General features: G+C 32.2%; 1 protein-coding gene across 2 annotated transcripts in view; it reads left to right on the top strand.

Moving 5' to 3' along the window:
- The window catches only part of LOC148600127 (alpha-catulin-like), a 59226-nt gene that overhangs the window by 26769 nt on the left and 7387 nt on the right, over positions 1 to 25070 (top strand). For both annotated transcript variants that reach the window (XM_088559167.1, XM_088559166.1), the window contains 3 exons: positions 12903 to 12953; positions 22056 to 22316; positions 24425 to 24547. In XM_088559167.1, the coding sequence (XP_088415293.1) occupies positions 12903 to 12953; positions 22056 to 22316; positions 24425 to 24547 (435 nt within the window). The remainder of the gene's footprint in view (positions 1 to 12902; positions 12954 to 22055; positions 22317 to 24424; positions 24548 to 25070) is intronic.

The raw sequence follows: 25070 nt of genomic DNA, 5'->3' as shown, positions 1-25070 counted from the left end.
AAAATGAATAACAATGAACATAAAATTTAATGACAATCACTGGACTACAGGTTCCTGGCTTGGAACAGGCACATGAAGTATGTGGCAGGGTTTAACATGTTTGTGAGGACTCAAATGTCCGCTAACCTGGGACAGTAGTGGAAAAATACGACAATAAGACAAACTACTGTGAAAGTATTATTGTTCCTGGGGTACCAATTTTCGTGGTTTGTGTGAGTTCGGTAAACCAAGAAATTTGGTTCCCAGCGAAAAATAAATTTTCATTTTGTTTGTATGATAGAGTTGTCAAATCTACAAATTCAAGATTCAATGAACTGGTAAGTTTTCCCTAAACCACGAAACTTTGTACCCACGAATATAAAAGTACTTTCACAGTATAAAAATATGTCTAATTTGGATTTAACTCTTGAGATCAATACAGAATACAAACACTTTAACAAATAGGACAAAAGACAAGAAGCTGCATCTCTCTCAATAGAGTACACAAGCAAATGTGCCACACATGAGAATCATATGGTGTGCATCATATGATTATCATATAAATCAAGCACCATATGTTTCGGTATACATATGATTATCGCATGATTATCATATAATTATGTTTTTCATAAACATATGATTGTCATATGTTTTTAAGCCAAAATTACCATATGAGAATCACATGATAATCATATGACTATCATATGTTCAATATCATATGATTGTCATATGACTACCATATGATTATCATATGTGGCACATTTGGCTGTGTACCTGCTTTTACTGTAAGCTAGTTCAAAATCCAAAAGCAAGCAATGTCATATGTTGTGTTTTCTTGTTATCTTTTCTTACTTGTTCTCTGTTAGCACATATTATTTCTACAATTATTGACATCTTTGATTTCTTTTATCAATTGCTGGTTAATGTAGTAGACAGTTAATTAGTTTTCTGTCAAAACAAACCGACAAGATGCTGTTTCGACAAGACACTGTTTCAGATAAATTGTTTACATTTTATGTCCACTGTGATTCATCATAAAAAGATGAATGGGTAGGATATATTAGATCATTTGTAATAGCCGATCAAATCAATGCTGTGATTTCTTTTGATGGAATTGGTTTATGTCTAAAATTCTAACAGCTCAGGATGAAAGCCAAAAATTTTTTTAAGGGCTATAATTTAGACGAGATTTCTCTGACATAAATGTTGTCTTTCCAATTTTAAGGAGGTAGACCTAGGGTAAGGGACACAGCTCTTAAAAATCATTGGAACATTTGTATTCACCATTTTACAACAATCTCATGGAAGCATCAGAGTAACTTGGACTGATTTCATTCTGTTTCAAATGAAAGCTTGAAAGACTTTAGTGAAATTGAATGCGATACAAACATATCACTGATTTCATGAGTTATGTCCCTTACCCCAGGTCTACCTCCTTAAGTTAATTTTTCAGTTCTTTTTTACACTTTTTGAGTTACCAGGGGGTTCTTTTTATTTTTTTTTTAAGCTGGTTTTAACATTTTGGGGTTTTAAGGGGATTCTTTGAGGTTAATTTTTGAAACAGTTTCTAACACTTTTAGGGTTCCATGAGGGTTTCTAACCATAACCCCTCCCAAAACCCTGGCTATAAACCCCAACACGATAGTTCATTAGAGGATTCTTTTAAGTTAATTTTTCTAACTGTTTTTTAACACTTTTGGGTTCTAAGGGGTCCATTCACCCCACCAAACCTCCCTGGCTAGAAGCCCCCAATTCATTGCCCCATGGAGGAATTAACTGATGATTGGATTGACTCTTTGTATAATTGTAGATCTAATTGATTGATGATCATTGAATCATAGTTAATTGTCCTTGACCTTTGACTTCTTGTAAATACATAGCTAAATGTTTTAGTTGTATTTTGACATTCAACTTCATTTGTCACATTGAAGTGTAATATGGTCATTTGAATAATAACCCACTGACTTAAATCTAACGCTGACTAGTAGCCAGAAATTTTTCTGGGGATTCAAAGGTGGGTTATTTGAACATTTTTATAAATAGGATTAAAAAAAAATGATAATATATCTGTTTTCTGCTACCCTTCCTACCCTAGTTTTTTTTTTTTATTTTTTGTGCCTGCCCTTAACATTTTATGGACATTTTGGCTCAAGCACTGTTAAAGTCTAGTTCATTTTCTCATTTACTCAATGTTAAATGTGTTTGAAAAATAGAGTAATTTCCTTACATATCCAGGGTTTTCTTTATTTTTTTTGCAATTCAGGTACCTTTGGTTTTGTAGACGGTACATTTCATCATTTTGTTTAATAAAAATGTATAAAATTTTAAAATTCTGGAGGTACCCTTCAGTAGTTTAGAAGGGTAAAAGTACCTGTTACCACCTCTTAATGAAAGGCCTGCATATCTACTCTATTTTTTTGCTTTAGCAGGAAACAAAGGTATTACTTTTTTTCCTTTAGTAGTACTTAACCAACTTTTAACAACAAATTTTAACAATTTTCAAAGCCCTCTTCTCTAAAGGTGGTGGGGGGGGGAGTGTTGTCCATTAACCCCATATTCTCCTGGCTGTGGGCCTACTATTCTGTAGTTACTAGATCAAAAGTCTATGACAATTTGCTTTAAGACTACATTATGATTTTTGCCTCATTTATTGAATACAAACAGTTTGATATTGACAGATCAAGAATTGTTTCATGAGTTATGCAACTGTTGTTGCGTGGGAAGAGTTTGTAATAGTATGAGGTTTTTTGATGTGGGAAATGTCTGGATTCTGTTGACTTAATCAGAGATAAAGGAGACTGAGCCCAGCCAATCCAAATTGATAAATGGGCTTTCATGAAGTAATAATTAAAGAGAGATGAAGTATTACCTTGTACGGTACTACTTCAGTGGATTCTACCTTTTTCACACGTCTATGGTGCAAAGTTTTAGCAGACTTTTCTCTTGTACATGTATATACAAAATGTATGTACACATGTCTGGTACAATATAACTTTGGTGGATTCTGCTTTTATCCCTTATCCATAATCAGTGTTTAGGATTCCACTTTCCCGTCACCTAGGGCAACTACAATTTTGGTTGGGGAAAGTTATTTATCATGCTTAATTTTCCCTTTGACGAGTAGAAGCTTGAATTTTTTTAAAGATTTGCTTAGTTTGGAAAGCAAACTTCAACTGTGGGAAAGTTAATCTTAAGAGTTTTCCCATGGAAATCTGAAATTTTGAAAAATGCTAGAAAATTGTATAGTGAAAGTTGTAGATGACAAGCCTATGTTTTGTATTTGTGCCATTTGGTCAATCATTTGTTGTTTGTTGACTCCAAAATTTAATATTAATCTGAACTGTACGGTTGCATATTTGGATTTTTATGAGAAGTGGACTATTGACCAATATTTCTCTTTCAATGGAGTTCACAAATATCTAACATTTTTTATATCTCCTTAACAAAAATGTTACAAAAGATTGGTATATTAGGGTCCTTAAATAGATTAGACACCAACTTTGTACATGCTTAGTTCATAGGAAATCTGAACTTTTTTTTTTGCTTTTCAGTCATCACAAGGTCAAGGTCATATGGTCAATTTTCAACCTTTGTTTTAGTACATCCTTAGTCCTTAGGAAATCTGGAACTTTTTCTTTGCTTTTCAAAGTTATCATTACAAGGTCAAGGTCCTGAGGTCAAAGTTTAACCTTTGCTTTAATTGCCCTTGTTTTACTTGTTTCACTACATATAATACCTGGGAGGTGTTGAGAAAAAGATGTTTTTACTTTATTCACCAGTAATCACTACAGGGATTTATTTTATACTTCCTAAAATAAACAAAATATCCAGTCGTATTTAGAAGAAAGGTTTTTGGTAGGTTTCAAAGCAGTACAACTGAATGTGTTTGGCGACATTTTAATTCAATTTTTCCTGTTCATGTTTAAATTGCTAATTAGGAAGTTCTAAAGAAAAAGAAAGTTTTGTGGATTATTCAATTATTAGATATATTATACAACCTATCAACTCAGGCTGTGTTCAGTAAATGAAATGGAGTTCTGGTTTTCTTTGGCTTCTATTGATTTAATTTCCCAAGGGTACATTACTATCTATGTTCTGTTTTTTTTTTTTTTTTGGTAATTGATTATTAGCTGTAAGTATGTAATTGTTGCATCATCGCTCAATATACCGATAATTTTTAAAATTTGTTATGGGCTTAAGATGGAAATTGATAGGATTTTGTCTAAGCATGTAGAATTGATAGGATTTTGCCTAAGCATGTAGAATTGATAGTTAACTGTCTGTAAGTCTCTTAGTTAAGTTTTACTTTTTATTCAGTAAATGTTTTCAGTTAAAGATTTGATTTCTGTGAATTGATACCCTGGCCTACAATAATTGAAATGAAACCAGGGGTGGCTCCAGAAATTTTGAAAAAGTGTGTGTGTGTGTGTGGGGGGGGGGGGGGGTCACGGGATGTTTTGGCTCAATTTTGCATGAGATTTACATTTGGACAACAAAATGAGGGTTTTGAACAAAGGGTCTGCCATTGGTAAACAATGGTATTAGCTTAACATACTTTGATATGAGGAAGCCGCCATATATCGTAGAGACTTTGATGCACTAGCTCTTAATAATTTATTTATGATAAATGTGGTTTCCCGCCGTGGATTTTGAATATTCATAAATGAGATGATGCTGATAATTCATGAAATAAGGAATACCGGACGAGCTTGCTTCCTTAATGACGAAAGAACTGAACTTCAAAAATAGTCTGTCGTGACTTTCATTTTACTTCCTCAATTATGCATTGAAGTTTCATCAGACTTCTATATCATTTTCATTATTGTCAGTAAACTTCGTGGGAAATTTTGTTTTACTGCAGTCTGTACATCTGTCTCATTAATTTTGTATGCTGAAGTTTGAAAAATATTCATGGGGTTGATTTGATATTTGTTATGTAGCTTGAGTATGGTGGGTTGTGGGCAATGCAAAATAACTATCATGGTGATGCATTGTAATACCCCCCCCCCACCACCACCACCACCACCAAACCCCCCCCCCCCATCCCCCGTTTTTTTTGGGTGTTTGATACAACCCTACTTGTGGGTGGTATATTGTGATCATGGTGTCAGTCCACAACTTATACATCCCTGTATGACTAGATTTGCACTTGCTCTCAGATGTCCCAGACTAGACAAAGTCCAATCCTACTCATCATTTGTCCATGTTGACAGATCTACACAATGAAATGATATTACCTACCAGTACATTGCATGCTGTAATGGATTACCAGGTCTCATTGTATTTCTATCGGAAATTAATTTTATTGACTGGAATAACTTGAAAGAGATACACTTGATGTAAGGAAATATTTGAAACTTGAAGAATGGACTTAATCAACTTAGATTTGACTTTCTGTGATGATTTTGATAGTATCGGGGAATTCTGTAGAGATCAAGGGCTTTCTATCCTTGTATAGTTTGTTGTAGTAATTTGTGAATGTTAGGGAAGCTATGAGTTCATCTTAAAAAGTTATTGTTTAGTAGTGCTTTGTTTATAGAAGTAAATTTTTAAGTTTCTTAAAAAAGGTAAGTATAACTTTATGCATGGCTAGATTATTTGGAAATGTAATGCTTGATATTGATATTATCATGGAACTCTGGAGAGATTAAGGGCTTCTTATCCTTGTGAATTGTATAGTGGTAATTTGTGTATGGTAGGGATGCTATGAGTTTGTTTTAAAATTATTTCAGTGATGATTTTTTTTTATGGTAGTAAGATTATTAGTTTCTATAAACAAGTAAGTTCACGAGTGTATTTTATGCATGGTCAGGTCTTCAGAAATAAATTTTTGGATTTTTATAATTTGCAATATTATTGATTTTATTTGAAAGTTCTATAAAGATTATGGGTTTCAATATTTCCAATTGTGTATTGAAAGGACACTATGAGTTCATTTCATTAAGTTTTTGTTTTGTTGTGATTGATTTTATGAAAATGAAATTATATGTTTCTATATGGAAAGTAAGTTCGCAAGTGTGTTTTATGCATGGTCAGGTCTTTAGAAATGAGTATATTGTTTTTGTTTTTTTGTTTTTTTTTTTTTTATTTGCAATGGTAGTATAGATATTATTTGAAAGTCCTATAATGATTATGGGTTTCAATTCTTCCTATTTGTCTATGGCATGGACACTATGAGTTATTGTTCAGTATTGATTTGTTTAAAGAAGTAAAATTTTAAGTTTCTTAAACATGTAAGTTTAATTTTATGCACGGCTGGGTTTTTTGGAAATGTTTTGTTTTTTATTTGTTAAAATATTGATATTATCTTAGAATTCTGGAGAGCTGGCGAGATTAAGGACTTTCTGTACTTGTGTTCTTAATAGTTGTAATTTGTGTAATATTGGGATACTATGAGTTCATTTTAAAAGTTGTTTCACTGGGGATAAGTTTATGGAAGTAAAATTATTAGTTTCTATTAACAAGTAAGTTCACGAGTGTATTCTATGCATGGTCAGGTCTTCAGAAATAAATTTTTGGGTTTTTATAATTTGCAATATTATTGATTTTATGTGAAAGTTCTATAAAGATTATGGGTTTCAAAATTTCCAATTGTGTATCGAAGGGACACTATGAGTTCATTTCATAAAGTTATTCTTTTGTTGTGATTGGTTTAAAGAAGTAAAATTTTAAGTTTCTTTTGAAGGTAAGTTCAATTTTATGCACAGCTGGGTTTTTTGGAAATGTTTTTTTTTCTTTGGTAAAATATTGATATTATCTTGGAATTCTGGAGAGCTGGAGAGATTAAGGACTTTCTGTACTTGAGTTCTTAATAGTAGTAATTTGTGTAATATTGGGATACTATGAGTTTGTTTTAAAAGTTATTTCAGTGGGGATAAGTTTATGGAAGTAAAATTATTAGTTTCTATAAAATATTTTCTGGTACAAAATGTTTAAATATATTTATTAACAATATGGTCAGCACCAAAATAGATGCATTTTCTTCATGATATACCATAATTAGGGCAAAAAAGTGTAAGTGTTTGTAAGAATCAGGCATAAATCAGAAACATGCATGTCAAAAGCCCACTGATCTGTCAGTGTAATATCACGCAAGGGTACTTTCTCTTTTTAAAATACCATTATATGATCTCTGCATCTCTGGCTTTGTTCAGAAATTTTTCAATAGAATGTTAGAAAAATGAGGTATTTGACAGCATTATCTGCCCTTGAAATGTTGTTTTCAGTGCATTTCAGTGAAATTGTAACTCAATGGTCCAGCATGATATGGAAAATCTTGTCTGTTTTCCTTGATTCTGATGGTGCAAATAGTCAAATTACACTATCAAAATGATGTTTTTTCATACCATGTTTCACCTACTGCCTGATTCTTACAGGGACTGATACTTAATTTATAATGGCATTATTGATGTAAAATGTATCTGAAGGTCCTTTAAGGATTATGAGTTTTCGGATTTTACTATAATAATTTGTGCATATAGACGCACTGTGAGTTTATTCATTTCATTTGGTATTTGTTTACGAAAGTAGAATCATTGAAGTTTCTTAGATAAGTAAGTTCACAAGAATTTTGTGCATGGTTATAAGTTTCATTTAAGGAGGTAGACCTAGGATAAGGGACATAACTCTTTGAAATCAGTAATATATTTGTATCATAATCAATTTCACCAAAGCCTTTCAAACAATTCTTTGAAACTGAATGAAATCAGTCTAAGTTACTTTGATGCTTACATGAGATTGATGTAAAATGGTGAATACAAACGTTCCAATGATTTGTAAGAGTTGTGTCCCTTACCTAAGGTCTACCTCCTTAAGGTAATTATTAATTTGTGAAGGCTATTGATGTTTTTTGAGAATTCTGTTAGGATTATGGGCTTTCAATTTATACCGTAATAATTTGTGTATTGATACACACACTATGAATATCTTTTTAAAAAATTATTTTGGTGGTTTATTGGAGTAAAATTGTAGGTTTCTTCAATAAGTAAGTAAGTATTTCAAGCATGCTTTTTTTTTTATTTTGAAAAGCAAGTCCATTGCATCTAATTGTATTGATATTATCTTAGAATTGGGATATCAGCTTTCAGTTTATAGTTATAATTTCTTCTTAGTTGGAGTACTATGAATTTCTCAGAAGTATTAGTTCTGAAAAGGTTAAATTGATTTGACCTATGTAATATACATTATTGATGTATCAGAGTGTTGGTTTTAAGGCCAATACAAATGATATGTTTGTTGTTTCTTGCTACCCTACCGACGTTTTTTTGCCTACCCTTAACATTTTATGGCCATTTTGGCTCAAGTACAGATAAAGTCTAAATTGTTTCTCCATTAAATGAGTGAAAAATGTTTTTAAAAAATAGAGTAATTAACCATTTTTTTTCTTGCTGAGAGCAGGAAACAAGAATATTAATTTTTTTTTGCCATAGTTCATATGTAGTTTTTTTTGTTTTTTTGTTTGTTTGTTTGTTTGTTTGTTTGTTTGTTTTTTTTTTGTGGCAGTTTGTGAATAGTATGAATGTGATTATATGTAACTGGAATTTCTGGTGAAAGTGAGTTCTTTAAAGGAGAAATGGTATATGACCTAGGTGATGACATGGAGGTTTCCATTAAAATCATTAATTTGCACAAATGCTGTTTATAGAAGACTGTGTAGTGATGTATTGTTTTAAACTGTAAATTCTTAGAGTTTATTTTGTGTACAGTTTTAGTTAAGTATGTTATTTAAAGTATGAAGAGTTTGACTATGGTAACGTCTGAATCAGATGTACGAAATTTATTAGAAACATTTTTCAGCTATGCTTTATGTGCTGTTTGTAGAAGGATATGTGAATTGGTAGGAATATTATAAGATCCTTACTCATGTTCAGCCTTGTTGTCAGATTTTTGTACTCCTCTGATTTTATCAGTTTCAAAGCATTTATATATATGACCCTTTTCCCCACTTTTCTGTTCATAAATTCATTAAATTCACCTTGAAATGTTAGTTCAGAAGTTTCTATTCTTTTTATCATTTCTTCATTGTTTTGATGTATATACACGTATTTACTTAGTCTATGGAAAATCAAGAGAAATCCCCTTCCCATCAAAATTTTGCTTATATCTCAAAAACGAGCATGTCATCTACTCATACTGTTCTAGCATGAAAGATCTTGAGTAGTACTCCAGCTAAGTATCATGCAAAATGTGATTCATGGGTAAAAAGCCTACATATTTTTATTTTTGATATTTTGTTTGAAATGTCATAGTAAACAGAAAATAACATGTGGTTTTTCATATAAGCAGTGCTCTTAGGAGATAAAAATTTTATAGAATGCACTGTAGATTTTGAAATTAAGGGAGATAACTCTGTAAATGGCACTCAAATACAATAGAATCTACTGGATTTTCAATGTGGATTATCTCCTAAGAACAGGCAGATTTGAATGAATAATTACACATTTCATAATACAGATCCATAAAACAACCTAATTACAAAAATAAAAATATGTAGCCTTTTTTGGGGTGTATCACATTTTTCAGATTTTGCATGATTCTTACAAAGGCAGCTACTTAAAAGATTTCACAACTTTTTGAAATCCTTGTTTTCCTTTAACAGATAGCTTTGTTTCTTGTTATCATGTCAGTCCATTTTCATGTACATGGATTTTGACATTTTCATGCTTCAGTATTTTTTTGCCGATACTTAGAAGTAGAAAGTTCAGTTGACCTGACTTCGGTAAAAGCATTGATATTATATGGAAAATCTATCAGTTCTCTCTGCTTTTGTGCTTTTTATAGAAAAATGTGCATTTTGGAGGATTAAATTTTTGAGGACTGTTTTTTGTTGTGGTGGCTAGTTTCTTACAAAAATAATTTATTTGCAGTAGAGAGGGTTTGATTCTGTAGTCTGTAACAATGCTTCCAGCTCATATAACAAGAATAGGAATGGTGTATGGGCCAAAAAGACAACAATGCCACTAGGATAAAAATATCAGCTCAAGGCCACCCATTGCTTTTCAATGAACGACAAAGAAATCCTCATACTACAGTTCCAGTTCATGTACATTTTACATTACTTGTAGAAATTGACATATGGGAGGACCACTGTTAATTTATTTTAAAAAAATAATTTCTGAAAGCGTAATGATTTGACATAGTTCAGCTATTGTTTTGATATCACCTTTTTTGATCAATGGGAGACGTATTAATTATGATCTTTGGAGTCCAATATGTTTCTTGAAAGAAATATTTTGACCTTGGAAACGAAGTTATCTCAGAATTCTATTTGGATCAGGAGCTTCCAGTTCATTGTAATTAAATGACCGCGAAAAATTGCTTTGCACATATAATGGTATCACCCTGTTGTCCTTGTTGTTAGTGATAACCTGTTTTTTCTATGGCAAGAAATACTATGAGCTCCTTAAGAGAGTGAGTTCAGAATAAAATATTGCATAGTTCAGGGTCCAACACTGACAGTAGTCTGGCAGTCATGTGCCTACCTAATTAGAGAGAGGACTACCAAGAAATTGTAATTGGTAGTCCTTTTGGCTACCTTAGTTTGGTTTTGAAGACTACATAATTTATTGATCAGAAATGGGCTGACAATAATTTTAATATAAGTTTTTTTTTGTATAATGCTTTGTGGTAATTATAGTTGGTTGGTCATTTATTTATTTTTTTTTGAATTGGTACCTTATTGCTTCAATGGCTCCTATGAGTCAAAATGATGGGCATTTTCACCTTGAATTTTGTGAAAGATGGTGCTGTCACCAAACCAAATTTGAATTAATGTTTAATTTCTGATTGTCTTCTAGTAATAGGGGATAGTGCATCAATATCTTTGTGACATGAAGATAATGAGAATAAAACCTTATTGCTTTAATGGTTCCAATCAGTTACAGCAAGTAAAATAGTTAACTTCATGGAGTGCAGTAGGTCTTCCCTTTATTGAGTGACCATACCAGAACATACCTGATAAAATGTCTTAAATATTATCAAGAAGATTTTTTTAAAAACTTTCTTTCATTCTTTCAGGTAATTTAAACTAAGATTGATAGAAAGTTTAAAGCTCTTTGTCAATTGTCCTGCTCTCACTACCTAAGGAAGGTAGTGGTCATTGTCATTGAATCATAGGAAGATAAACTCTGTTTCATGAAGTTAACTATATCACTTGGTGTAAAATAATGGACAGTTTTAAGTGGAGATGTTTTAGGATTGAAGCTATTTTGCAGTCTTCAGTAGATATTTATCTGGAGCCAGATTTTCTGTTATTTAATTAAGGTCAACAAGACATTGATTAATGTAGCATTACATTAGATACTTTAAGTCTTAGTTATACAACATACTTTTTGATGTTATAAGAATCAATATTTTATATTGTCTCAGTGTAATAATTAAAGTTGATTAGGCCATTCAAAATTGATTTTTTTTGTTCTATTGAGGAAGGTATTTCTTTTACACTTTTACTCCCCCACCCCTTTTCCCCTCCAAAAAAAAGTTCAACAGAAAGTGACAAGGGTGCCTTTTTAAAAAAAATTATTTTTATTTGTTTTTTATTGATATGGCAGTTGTTTTAACTCTCACACAGTCTGCTTTTTGAAGTTTATTTTGTGGCATTTTCCTTTGATCTGTTTCTTTTTAAAGTTTTCTCTTTGATCTTTCAAACTTTCGCCAAAGCTAGATAGCCCTGATAAGGTGATAAAAATGGATGATAATGCATTCTCTAAACAGACAGAAGAGAGAGCCTTAGAACCAATTAGTTAACTTTGAATGGCCTCATTTTTTTTTAAAATTTTATCTCATTTTGAGGTAAAATCTACATTATAGGTTTTTTTCTTTAAATTAGATTGATTGGTTGTTGTAATTGATTTTCTGAGAAAGAAAAAAAAAATTGTGGGATTTGGTTTCACCATGAAATAATTTTTGTGCCCTATAATAAACAGGTAGTGCAATTTAGAATCCATGTAGTAAAATAAGTAAGTGGCAAATGATTCTTTTATTTATTTTATTTTATTTATTTTTTTTTTTTTTTGGGGGGGGGGGTAGAATTTAAAACAATAATAAATAAAAAGGAGGGCAAGATACTATGGTGATAAAATTCCCAGAACAAGTTAAGACCTAAGTGTGTACGAGGTTAATAAGGTCTTTAGAATGATAAATAAAAGGAGAATTGAAAATCGCAAAAGCAAAAATCCAATTTCTTGTTAAGTCAACTCATTTAATACAGATTAGAATTCTGTTCTTGAACCATATTGTAGATAAACTATTTTTGTAATATTTTTACTAATAGCCAAATAATTCATAGTGTGAAAATGTATTGATATTGATGGTCATATGACAGTTTATGGACCAAAGTGTATGTTGTGTCAAGCTGCATTTACTTGAGCCTTTAGCTTTGCATGTCTATCAAGAGTAATCAAGGTTTTAGCAGTAATCAAAAGAATGTATTCCAGGGACAAAGACCAGACATGGAAAACAGACATACACAACAAAGAACATAAAGTAACTAAAATCATACATACAAAGTAACAAAAGTAGATGAGCAACTCGGACTCCACTAAAAACTAGGAGCATGGACCAGGTGCACCGGTAGGGTAAGCGTCCTCTGCTTTTCTAGAAACACCCGCCAAGTTGCTCATAAAAAGTCAAGTCCGGGGTAGACAAACGGCGAAAGGAAAACTATTACCCGTTGAATAAATCAGTTTTCATGGTGTTGATGGATACACCATAACGATCCACAAGTCCACGAGTTATCAACATATTAGTTAGTTTGTCTTTCAAACTGTTTGTGCTATCTGGCTTTGTGTATATCTCCTTTGCTATTTTTATTGAAGATATATATTAACGGAATATGCATTACAATTGATCAAATGTCATAAACTTAAGGTCTTTAACATCACATATTTTACTGAACTAATTATGCATAATTTTTCTATTTATAGAAGCATGGAACATCAATGAGAGGACCAAGACCAATCAAGCTAGATGCAGAGGTAAGACCCACCTCACTTTCCGCCAACCTCCTCTCAGTTCAGTTTGGAGGAGAATTAAATAATTATCTATGAAGCAAAAGTTGGAACAATATCGTGGGCAAGTTCTCATCACTATTTAATGAATGTTTCCATTCACGATTAACATCATTGGTGATCTCGGGGATTCAACCACTAGCCAAGTCACACCAAAAGCTTCCAATTTGGTAGTCATTTTAGGAGATAAATTTAGTGATGACAGGTTGACTCAGAGTCAGATTATTTGTCTGAGTGGGGTGCATGACTTCCTGCAATCTGTGAGCTAGCAAAATAATGATCCAGTACAAAACAGGAAGTTTGGTTGGTCAACTGTTCTCATCCTGAAATGTGTGAAATGTCTGCCACTGGGTGTTTAACCATAATCAATCAATAAAAAACTTTTCTCAATAGAGTAATTATTGCTCGATATTATATCAGATGACAAAGGTACTCATGAGAAAGATAACCAGCTTTTACAATTTTCCTGACTGACTTTTAAACAGTATAATTAACCTTATTCCATAGACCATTACATTCCCTGGGTAGCTTGATTTATCTATAGTTTATTACTGTGTGATGTATCATTGAGACCTAGGAAGTGGTTATCGTCTGGGAAAACTCTCTCTCTAATTAATGACTGGACTTTGTAAGAATCTGGCAATGTATGATCTATTATTTAGAACTAGAAAGTAGTTATTGTCTGGGTAAAACACTCTCTCTAATAAATGATTGGACTTTGTAAGAGTCTGGCAATGTATGTTCTATTATTTAGAACTAGAAAGTAGTTACTGTCTGGGTAAAACACTGTCTCTAATAAATGATTGGACTAAGTAAGAATCTGGCAATGTGACATATCATTGAGACCTAAAAAGAGGTTATTGTCTGGGTAAAACACTCTATAATTAATGATTGGACTTGGTTAGAATCAGGCAGTGTGACATATCATTGAGACCTAAAAAGAGGTTATTGTCTGGGTAAAACACTCTCTAATTAATGATTGGACTTGGTTAGAATCAGGCAGTGTGACATATCATTGAGACCTAAAAAGAGGTTATTGTCTGGGTAAAACACTCTCTAATTAATGATTGGAATTGGTTAGAATCAGGCAGTGTGACATATCATTGAGACCTAAAAAGAGGTTATTGTCTGGGTAAAACACTGTCTAATTAATGATTGGACTTGGTTAGAATCAGGCATTGTGCAATGTATCATAAAGACTTTGAAAATGGTTATTGCCTGGGTAAAACACTCTCTCTAATTAGTGACTGGACTTCATGAGAATTCGGTAATGTGTAAAATATGGTATGCTATTGCCTGCACTGTCTACATTTTGTTTGGGATCTGTTAGAATCAGGCTGAGTTCTCCCCATAATTTTGGAATAGCACAGTGCTTACTGGCATAGCACAGCTCTTATGGCCTTCCTCCAAAATTATAGTGCAGTGCCCATAGTGCATTCTAACTAAAATTAATTATTGATAGCACAGTGCTAAGAAGTTGTAGTGCTGCAAAGTACAGTGCTATAATAGTCTGGGGAGGCAGTGTGTGAAATATTGTAAGTCATGACCTGCTTAAAACACTGTTTTCTTATACATGTGCCCCTGCTGATTAAGGATTGGGAGTTTGTCTGTCCTGTCTTTCTATTGGTTTATTAGTCCAACACTACATTGCATGCTCTCCTCTTATATTACTCACCAGATTCTTATGAAACTTTTTGCATGCAGTGTTAGATTACCATTATTATATACATATTGTCAGAAATTCTGATTTAATCTCAAGATCTGTAAAAGAATATTACTTTGGGCTTTGTTATTTTGAAGTTTGCTATACTCCACCGTAACATTATCAACAGCTCCTCTTAAATTACTTGCAGGATTCTCTTGAAATTTGGAAGCACTTTAATTATACAGAAGGGGTCTAGGACATAAGCCGTTGGGACAAAAGACCCCCAGACAAAAGCCCCCCATCTTATGATAAGCTTAATGTTAAGATATAGATTTCTTTTTTTTTGTGTGAATATGTTATTTCTTTCCTTTATTGTTTGTTTCTTTTATATTTGTATTGCATTTTTTTGTTTCTGTATTTTTTTTTTAATTCTGTTTAGAAATGGAAACAAAAACTTGAATGGTTTCAATTAAATACTTCCTGATTGACTTCAATTTCAAACTACATGTAATTGAAAGTTATTATTGTAGTTAAACAAGCAATTATGAACATCATGAAAAGATCAAATTTCAAAATACATTATAACTAATTGATTATACCATTCATCTAAAACTTAAAACTTGTACTATATAAAATTTCCAAATGAAATAAAAGTTTAATTTACAATGTGAGTATTTATAAATTTTTATTTATATCACTCCACATAGTATAAGTTCCAAAGAAATCAAATTTTACACTTTCGGTATTAATAGAAATGTTATTCATAATTGATAAAATAATTTCTAATGGGGGGCTCTTGTCCTAGTGGGGGAGCTTATGTCTGGGAAGCTTTTCTCCTGATCCCTACAGAAGGAAAAACTTATCTTTGTCTGATAATTTCTTATTTATTAATTTCATATTCCTGCTAATTTCATAACATTCTAAAACAGTTACATTTTGCATTTAACTGGAATCCACTGTAATAAAGTACTTTTTTGTTAATTTGAACCCATTTACAATAGAAAACGTGGAAATTGCAGATTAATGAAAGAACATTTTTTTTATGGAAATGGAATAGGCTACATTAATCACTGCAGGAGTGTTGTATCTGTGACTGGAATTAAATGTGCTTCATTAAACTTCCTAAACAACTATTCATGTAAACAAAAAATATTCATGTTTATTACAGATCTTTGGTTTTAATTGAATGGAACATGCTACATTTAAGTGCATTGAAGTCGTTGATAGGATTTGATATATTGAAAATCGAAAGTGGTGAAATCTACTTTTCTGAAGGACTTGTGCTTGTAAACAAAAGCCTGTTCTGGCATGATGATGTTCACTTATGATGAAATATGGTCAATTAAGAAAAAATGAGTGCATTTTATATATTATTGAGATTTATTATTCATGGAAAACTTCGATTTTTGGGAGTGGTGAATTCCCATCCTACATCTTTTAATTAGGAATTTCTTGCCTGTCTGTCAGTCCACACATCCATGTGTCCATGTAACTTGTAAGTGATGCTGTGCTATTTTTCAAAAGCCATGTAGTGAATTCATTGAAAGTATACAGTCCCTTAAACAATACACTTAACTATTTGTTGGATTGATGACTGCTGACCGATTGATCACTGACGAATTGATGAACAGTCTGATCGCAGTTTATTATGTGAAATGACAGATGATCGGTTCATGTTAATCTGAGAATTTTCATTAAAACGAATCCAAAATTATGCCATATCAAATTAACCTTAAATTCAGGATGTTAAATCCACATATTGTATTTTGTTAAAAATATAACAAATGTAAAATTAAAGTCATCTGAATTGATGTTTAAATCTATTGCTTTAAGTAAATATGTAAAAATTGACAAACGAAACAACTAAATCCATATAATATATTTACTTGGTGCAATAAATGGTCTAAAAGATTGGTTTGACAGATTGATGACCGATCACAGTTATAGTTCCATAGATCGGTTCAGGTACTGTATGTGCACGAAGCAGGATTATTAGGATCCTGTTGTATGCTTGCAAAGGTAGATAATCTTAGTTAAGTGTTTCACATGATTTGTGTATTGAACGTTTGGGGATGGAGGAGGTTGAGATTCACTCATTGAAATTATTCATGCAGTCTAGTTGCCTGTATCATAGCTGCATAATCCTATTAAGAGGTCAAATAATTCACATGAAGAAAGGAGTAGGTTCACCGTTCAGTGAACCCCTATTTTGGCCCCAGTTTTCAACATTATTGAAAGATTTGTTTTGGTCTATACTTGTTAGTTTATTTGTAAGGATAATGGTTGTAGTAAATACATCTCAACCGATTTTGGCGATATCATGAATGTTTTTGACCTAGTAGCGGTCGAAATTGACACAATATTAGTGAAATCTTCAATTTTGTTGCATTTTTGCACATATTTTACAATGGTTTCTGCCTAAAACGGAAGTGGCGCATCCATGTTTATCCAAAATATTGACATATATGTTGTTTCTCACAATACTACACAATATATATAAAGATCAAGTATGAACACCCATGTGGCTACATTTGTTTTTCACAAAAACCATCAAAAATATGCTGAATATTTAGATTTTAAGAATTTTTATAATTTAGACAATAACGAGATATGTTTCTGTTTTGGCCTTAATCTTATCTAACTAGCTGGTGCAAACACTAACATGTACAAAAACGATAAAAATCTATATTTTGAACAATTTCAAATTTTGAGGCCAAAATTGGCCATTACCGAACCTTCTCCTTTGTCACAGTGTTGTGTAAATGAACATTATGCTGCCAAAATTATTAGGGATCCTGGAAGTGTTAACAGACTGTTCATTTAGAAAACAGCCTTCACAGGCAGTTCCTATGATATGGTTGGCACATACATTTTATCTCACAGAATTTTTTTATCTAATATAATGTTAACATCATATAGTTGTCCAATAGTATAAGATTTTTTTTTGAAGCGACAATGGATGGCTCAGAAAATGATGTAAAAATTCCCCTCAAAAGCAACCACTATTTTTCAGAATGAAAGAGTTATCTCCCTTTTTCAATAAATTCAATGCTTTCTATGTAATTTATTTCCCATTAATCGTTGCAGTTAATCAAAAACCAAGGTTCAACTTTGAAAAAAGATGCATTTATGACATGAAATGGGTAAAAAGAAATTTGAAAACAAACTTTGTCATGTGTCACCCATTGCCTGATTTTTGCCTGGACATTCTCTTAATGCAAAAATAAAAATTTTGAAAAGCAGGCATGAATGATAATTATGTCTTATAGGCACTTCAAACTTGTTCCAATAAACAAAATAGTAACTCTTGTTTGAAGGGTACATGTTTTTTTTTTTTTTTAAAGATTGAACGTATTTTACTGCTGGTTCCCAGATCACTGATGGTAATGGTAGGGTTGAAAATCAATTGTAAATCATTATTCTCCTGGACGTAATGTATCTATAAATGTCTTCTGCTCCCCTCAAACTAATGTATCCATTATATAACTAAAGAAATTCAACATCAAAGTTCTTTAATGAAAGGAATATTTGCCACTGATGGTCATGGGATTGTCGATAAAATGATGGATTGATCATTTGACTTTTTCCAGAAACTACTCATATAAACACGAATATGCTCATTTTCATTGAAAGTTTTAAATGAGTGGAATAAGCTTCAGTATTCAACTAGGGTCGTAGGAGTGCTGCTGTAATAATGGATTAAAAAATTTAATGTGATTCATAAAACCTTTGAGAATGACTACCCTCATGAAAAAAATGTACATTTTTCCCATAAATGCCATTGATATTGATGGGTCATAAAATTGTTTCTGAAATGATGGATTGAAAATTGAATGGAATTTATTGAACTTCTCTGAACGATCTACTCCTTGAACCAAAAACAGTACCAGTACCCATTTCACTATTTAAGTAATGCAATAAGGTACATGAGGGTCATGATCAGCGGCAGATTTAGATGGGGGTGCATGGGGTTGGAACCCCCTTTTTTATTGGAAATTTGTCATTTTCATGTATAAAATTTACAAAATAAAAACTGAAAATATTGTCCTAACAACCCTTTTTTCTGAGGAACCCTGTCTGGCACTCCTCCATTTCAGTGTCTGGATCTGCATGATATTGTTGGTACAGTGATGGATTGAAAATTGAATGTGGTTCTTAACACCCTTATTGACAAAATATAAAAATATACACATTTCCCCCATAAATGAAAGGAATATATGCTACATTGATTAAGGAGGTCATGGGAGTTTTGATTCAATGACAGATTGAAAATCAATCCAACAAGTCCGTATCATACAGAGTTACATAAAATGTCAATACCAGTTCTGTTGGAAATAACAAAGTTGAAATAGGTACATATTTGCTTGAGCTTGTAGTCTTTACCCATCATTAAACGTACAATTATTTTTTCGATTACAGCACATTTGATGGTAATATTCATGGGATTGAATTGGTCTCACCTTGATTATAAATGACTATTACCTGTTTTTTTCTTTTTTTATCTACTAGTTTCAGTCTGTCTACCATGGTATAATCTCTGAAAAAAATACACTTTGAGGGAATTTCAACTTAATTTAGTTTTTAATTGCTAATTGATCCAATAATTTCATGTAATACTTGGTTATATGATAGGTCAAGATGAATACTGCAGTAAATAACACAGTTGAGACATGATTTACTTGAGCTTGTTCTCTTTACCCATCATTAAACATACAATTATTTTTCAATTACAGCGCATTTAATGGTGATGTTCATAGGATTGAATTATTCTCACCTTGATTTTAATTACTGTCACCTGATAATAAATATCTGTCTATCCGCTGGTCTCAAGTCTGTCTACTTTGGTATAATCTCTGAAAAAAATGCTTTAAGGGAATTTCAACTTAGTTTAATTTTGATTGCAAAGTGATCCAATAGCAAATAAGTCCTTGTCATACATGGTTATATGATAAGTCAAAATTAGTTCAGCTGGAATTAACACAGTTTAGACAAGTACATATTTATATGATTTACTTGAGCTTGTTCTCTTAAACCAAAATTAAGCATATAATTATTTTCCAATTACTGCACATGTAATGATGATGTTCAGAGGATAGAGTTGGTCTCCCATTGATTATAAATGACTATCACCTGATTAAATCTGTTTATCCACTGGTTTTAGTCTGTCTACTTTGGTGTGATCACTTAAATAATGCTTCAAGGGAATTTCAACTTGATTTGGTTTTTAAATTTTTAGCAATTGTACTTTAAGCACCAAAGATAGCAGACAATCAGATTAATTTGCTTCAGTGCTAATGTTTATTTATATCACTCTCATCAATCATATTTACATAGTTTCTCTTGTTCATTCATTTGTCTTTTATACTTTTGGAATCTTGGCGATAATTGTATATCTTCTTAATGGAATGTTAAAATAAAAAATTGCATCAGGGCCATAAAAGTTGAAAAATTCTTAATGTTTGAGATGTCATGAGTATCGATAAATTTGGTTGGAATTACCATTGAAGTTATTAATATTCTCAGGCCTAAGTATATTTTTTTTACATGTGTGGCACAAGGGCTTGGTGTTCTCCAGCACTTGCTAATTAAAGATGTCCTATTTGTTGCATTGTAATTATAAATGTGTAAAAAAAAATTTGTTATAATTATCTCCTTTTGAAATACAAAATTTAACACATTAATCTCGTATCGTATGTCTCCTTTATGGCTTTAACATAATTTTTTCTACAGCCTTGTCAATATAGACTAAATCGTTGTTTGTCATTTGTTTGTTCAGTCATTGAAGTAAATTAATCTGTCCGCATCATATCATTATTCTGCATATCAGTATTAATTATCAATAATAAACAGTGATTGAATTCATGCAGTTTATAGTATTGAATTATGAAAAGGACCTAAACACGGACTCTCAATCAAATTAGGGGCTTATTTCAACACTTAATGTACCTCATACTTTTCTGTTGACAACATTTTTCTTCTTCCACAGGTGAAAATAATGACTAGTTTTAATATCATCCTATCTTACCTTTTAGAAATACAAATTTTATCACTCTCTTCACAAAGCACCTATCATATATCTCTTTAATGGCTTTGGTTCCTTTTTCTACATATATTAGTTGAGGAACATATAGAGTTGAAATTGGCCCCCTTAATTTGATTAAGAGTTAGTGTTTGGGGCCTTTTCTTCATTCATGACCATATTGTGCATGAACTCAACCACTGATTGATAAATGATAATTGATACTGATATGGTAAATAATGACATGATGCAGACAATATGATTTACTTTGATAATTGAACAAACAAAAGCTGAGTAATGATTTAGTCTATGTAAACAAAGCTGTAAAAAAAAGTTTCATTAATTTTTTTTTTTTATAACATGTAGTACACTACATTCCAAATTGATTTTGCTATTTTCACCTGTTCATAGGGGATCAGGATTGAGATCAACTCTAGTAATTGACAGAAGAAAAAATTGGAAAATAAGTTTTATCTTTGATCTTTCTAAAGAAACGTGATCTTGAGATGTGAAGTTTGTTATTGATTTCCATCATCAATATCATATTTATGCTTCTGTAATGAGCATTAATGACTTTTTAGATTGATGTAATTTTTTATATTTGTATTAAACATTACTAAACATAGTCAAAAGTTGGAGCATACCTATAAAACTTGAGTTGTGCAATTCTCAAGTAAGTTGATATAGATCCAAAGAAGTTGAATCATCAGTTTTATCGGTCTGGTTCATTTATTGAGCCATCACACAAAAAGACATTTTGATTGATTGATTGCTAGTTTATATGCCATTTTAGCTAATGGAATGATATCAATGAATAACTCTGTAAACAGTAGAATAAATGAAAATGTTTCCAATAGGAAAGGTCAGGGTACATTTAGTAGTATAATTGGCCCTCAATTTTATTGAAAATTGCTTTGTGGCTACTCTTACCCATTCATGAACATTTTTCATATATTATAGCCCCTCGGGGATGACGTTCAGGTCGTTATATGAATTGCTATCTGTCTGTCTGTCTGTGCATTTGTGTCTGTACTTATTTGTTCTATGCCATAGGCATACTATATTTGGTACCTGGGTGTATGACCATGCAATTATTGTGTCACGAACTTTCATGACCTTTATATGATCTTGAACCTTGACCACAAGGTCAAAATTATGGGTTTTTAATTATGGATTTGTGTCTGGGACACAACTTTTTGTCTTTTCATATAGCTTTCTATTTTTGGTGTGTGGGTGAATCACCATAAGACAATGTGTCCAATACATTCATGACCTTTAAATAACCTTGGTCTTTGAACTTAAGTCAGCATGAAAATATGTTGGTGGCTTGGGTATCCTTTGTAAGTTTTATACACAGTGTTTCAAGTTATTTTTGTTCTGATAAATACCATTTTCTTATCTTTAGGAACAAGCTAAAATTGCCAAACTGGGACTGGAGATGAAATTGATCACTTCAGAAATGGATGCTGAAACAGAAAAATGGGAGGAACCAGACAATGATATAGTCAAGAGAGCCAAGAATATGTCGAGTATGGCATTCTCTATGTACCTGTTCACGAGAGGAGAGGGACCACTAAAGACCACACAGGACCTGTTTGTGCAGGCAGAATACTTCTCTGAGGAGGGCTACAAACTGTATAAGTCTGTTAGAGAGTTTGTTGAGAGGGTAGGTTTGATACTTAAAAAACGGCCATTCAATTAACCAGGATTTTAAGGTGTTTGTAAAAAGATAAAAAGGAAATTTAAATATTTTGCTTTTAAACTTTCTATGGAATTCCTTGTGCCAGTTCTCCATAGAAATGACTATTGTCCATGGAATTCCATGGAAATTATAAATTCTATGGAATTTTAATTGTTCATGGAAAATTGAGAAATGGTTTTCCATGGAATTTCCAAGGAAATTATTAAATGAATCTGGAATCGTTTAGGATTTTTCATTATAAATATAAAAAAATTGTTTGACTAACACTTACTAATTAGGTTATCTATCCATGCACTACTAAGGGCTGAGTAAATCCTGCCAGTCAACCTACGAGACATTTTACAAGTGAATTGAATCTACCCCCTTATTTATTTATGGTTTAAAACTCCTTAAATGTCAATGTCTGTAAGAATGAAACATGGTATGAAAAATATTCACAACTATTTGAAAGTTATATTTGACTATTTGCACCATCATTATGATGGGGAAAAACAAGATATCACACATCATTTTGGTAATTTGAGTTATGAATTCTTTTAAATGTACTGAAAATGAACAGTTCAAGTGCAGATAACTCTGTCAAAACCTCATTTTTCTAACATTCTTTTAAAAAAATTATCAGCAAATCCAAGTAATGCAGTGATTAAAGAATGATGTTTTCACTTAATGAAAGCATCCTTGAGTGAAATTATATTGGCAGATAGATTGGTGGGGTTTTGACATACATGCTTCTAATATTCCCCATTTTGCCTGATTCTTACAAAGACTTACACTTAAAACTCCCAGATAGCAAATGAAAAAAACAAACAAACAAAATAGTTGGCTTTTTTATTCCATTTGACTTTTTCGATAAATTTTTCTGTTAACTTGTTAACTTCCTACATAAAATGCCAAAATTGTGTGACAGGTGATATTTGAAGCTACTTCTAAATAGCTGATTTTGACATTTTTATTGGATATGTGATAACATTGATGACAGTCAAAATTGCATCACTGCCTTATTAATGTAAACATTACTACCTCTCTATCCGAAAAACCCTGATAGAAATGTAAAATTTCCACATGTTTTAACACATTATCCCAATTTAGTCTATCTGCAATGCAAACACAGAGACAGAGAAGGTAGTAATTTGTGTGAGGAAAATTCACGCATGCTTTTGAGCATGGGTAAATACTTCTTTAAAGAATGTTGCATTTTGGTGTCTCATTATTTTTCATTGATAAAAGGCAATCTCCCTGAGAGGCTGTCTGAAAACATGTTTGGGTTAGTGAGATTTGCTTGCTTTTAATAACTTGTCCACAATAATAAAGAGCAACACTTCGCACATAAAAAATACAGAAGTGCTCACTGTTATTCATTTTTCGTATTTTCTATGAATTTTTAATCTCTTGATAGGCTTTTATGGATCATTAAATATGGCCAAAAATACAGATTGTCATAAAATACATTGAGTATCTCTACATAATATTTATAAATTCCAATAATTGTTTTCTTTTTGTATCTGTTGCTACTTATTGATTTGCAACTGATTGAGAATGTTATTCTTAGTTATATTTTGCAGATTTGTATTACTGTATACAGAATATATGCTTACAGAGATGGACTTGTCTCCTTATTTTTTCCAGGTACCAATATGTGCTCACAGAGATGGACTTGTCTCCTTATTTTTTCCAGGTACCAGTATGTGCTAACAGAGATGGACTTGCTTCCTTATTTTTTTCCAGGAACCAGTATGTGCCCAGAGATATGGACTTGTCTCTTTATTTTTTTTCCAGGTACCAGTATGTGCTCACAGAGGTGGACTTGTCTCCTTATTTTTTCCAGGTACCAGTATGTGCTCACAGAGGTGGACTTGTCTCCTTATTTTTTCCAGGTACCAGTATGTGGTCACAGAGATGGACTTGCCTCCTTATTTTTTTCCAGGTACCAGTATGTGCCCAGAGATATGGACTTGTCTCTTTATTTTTTTCCAGGTACCAGTATGTGCTCAAAGAGATGGACTTGCCTCCTTATTTTTTCCAGGTACCAGTATGTGCTCACAAAGATGAACTTGTCTCCTTATTTTTTCTAGGTACCAGTATGTGCTCACAGAGATGAACTTGTATCCTACCTAGAGAAGATTCCACCCTCCTGCCAACAGTTACATTCTATATTGAAGATTTCTACAGTAGGAAAGGCTGCTACATTCAGCAAGGTAGTACATGTATAAGTTATAACATGATATGATGAAGACACTACTTAATGTAAGTTGTGTTCATATAGTGGTATGGCATCCCTACATAGGAAAAAATGCTGCACATGTGCAATTGGATGTCACATCATGTAAAAGAGAGGCTTCATGCCATGCATGTGATAAATGTGTGAAAAGCACATGTGATACACATGAATGACACATGTTTCACATGCATATTTGGTACGTGTGGCAGGAAACATCATATTACGCATGTGAAACACCTTTTGCGCATGCCTTTGTAGATACATGTATGACACATTTGTGGCATTTTTACCCTAGTAGACATTAGTTGTCAGGACAGTAACTTGAGTATAAATATATAGATCTTTACGAAACTAGTTTATAAGGTGCCATGCCATGAAAGGAAGGCTGGGATTAAATTTTAAGGTTGTGGCTTGTGTTCAGGAATTATGGGCCAGGAAAGGGACAGAAACAAGCATTTTCATGATGTCCATGCGGACTATAATCTGAGTATAATTAATGA

Source organism: Perna viridis, chromosome 13 (assembly GCF_037379345.1).
Source record: "Perna viridis isolate PV_CMFRI_1.1 ecotype Kerala chromosome 13, ASM3737934v1, whole genome shotgun sequence".
Classification (NCBI taxonomy): domain Eukaryota; kingdom Metazoa; phylum Mollusca; class Bivalvia; order Mytilida; family Mytilidae; genus Perna; species Perna viridis.
Note: the sequence above shows the minus strand (reverse complement) of the source record. Positions and strands in the feature narration are given on the sequence as shown.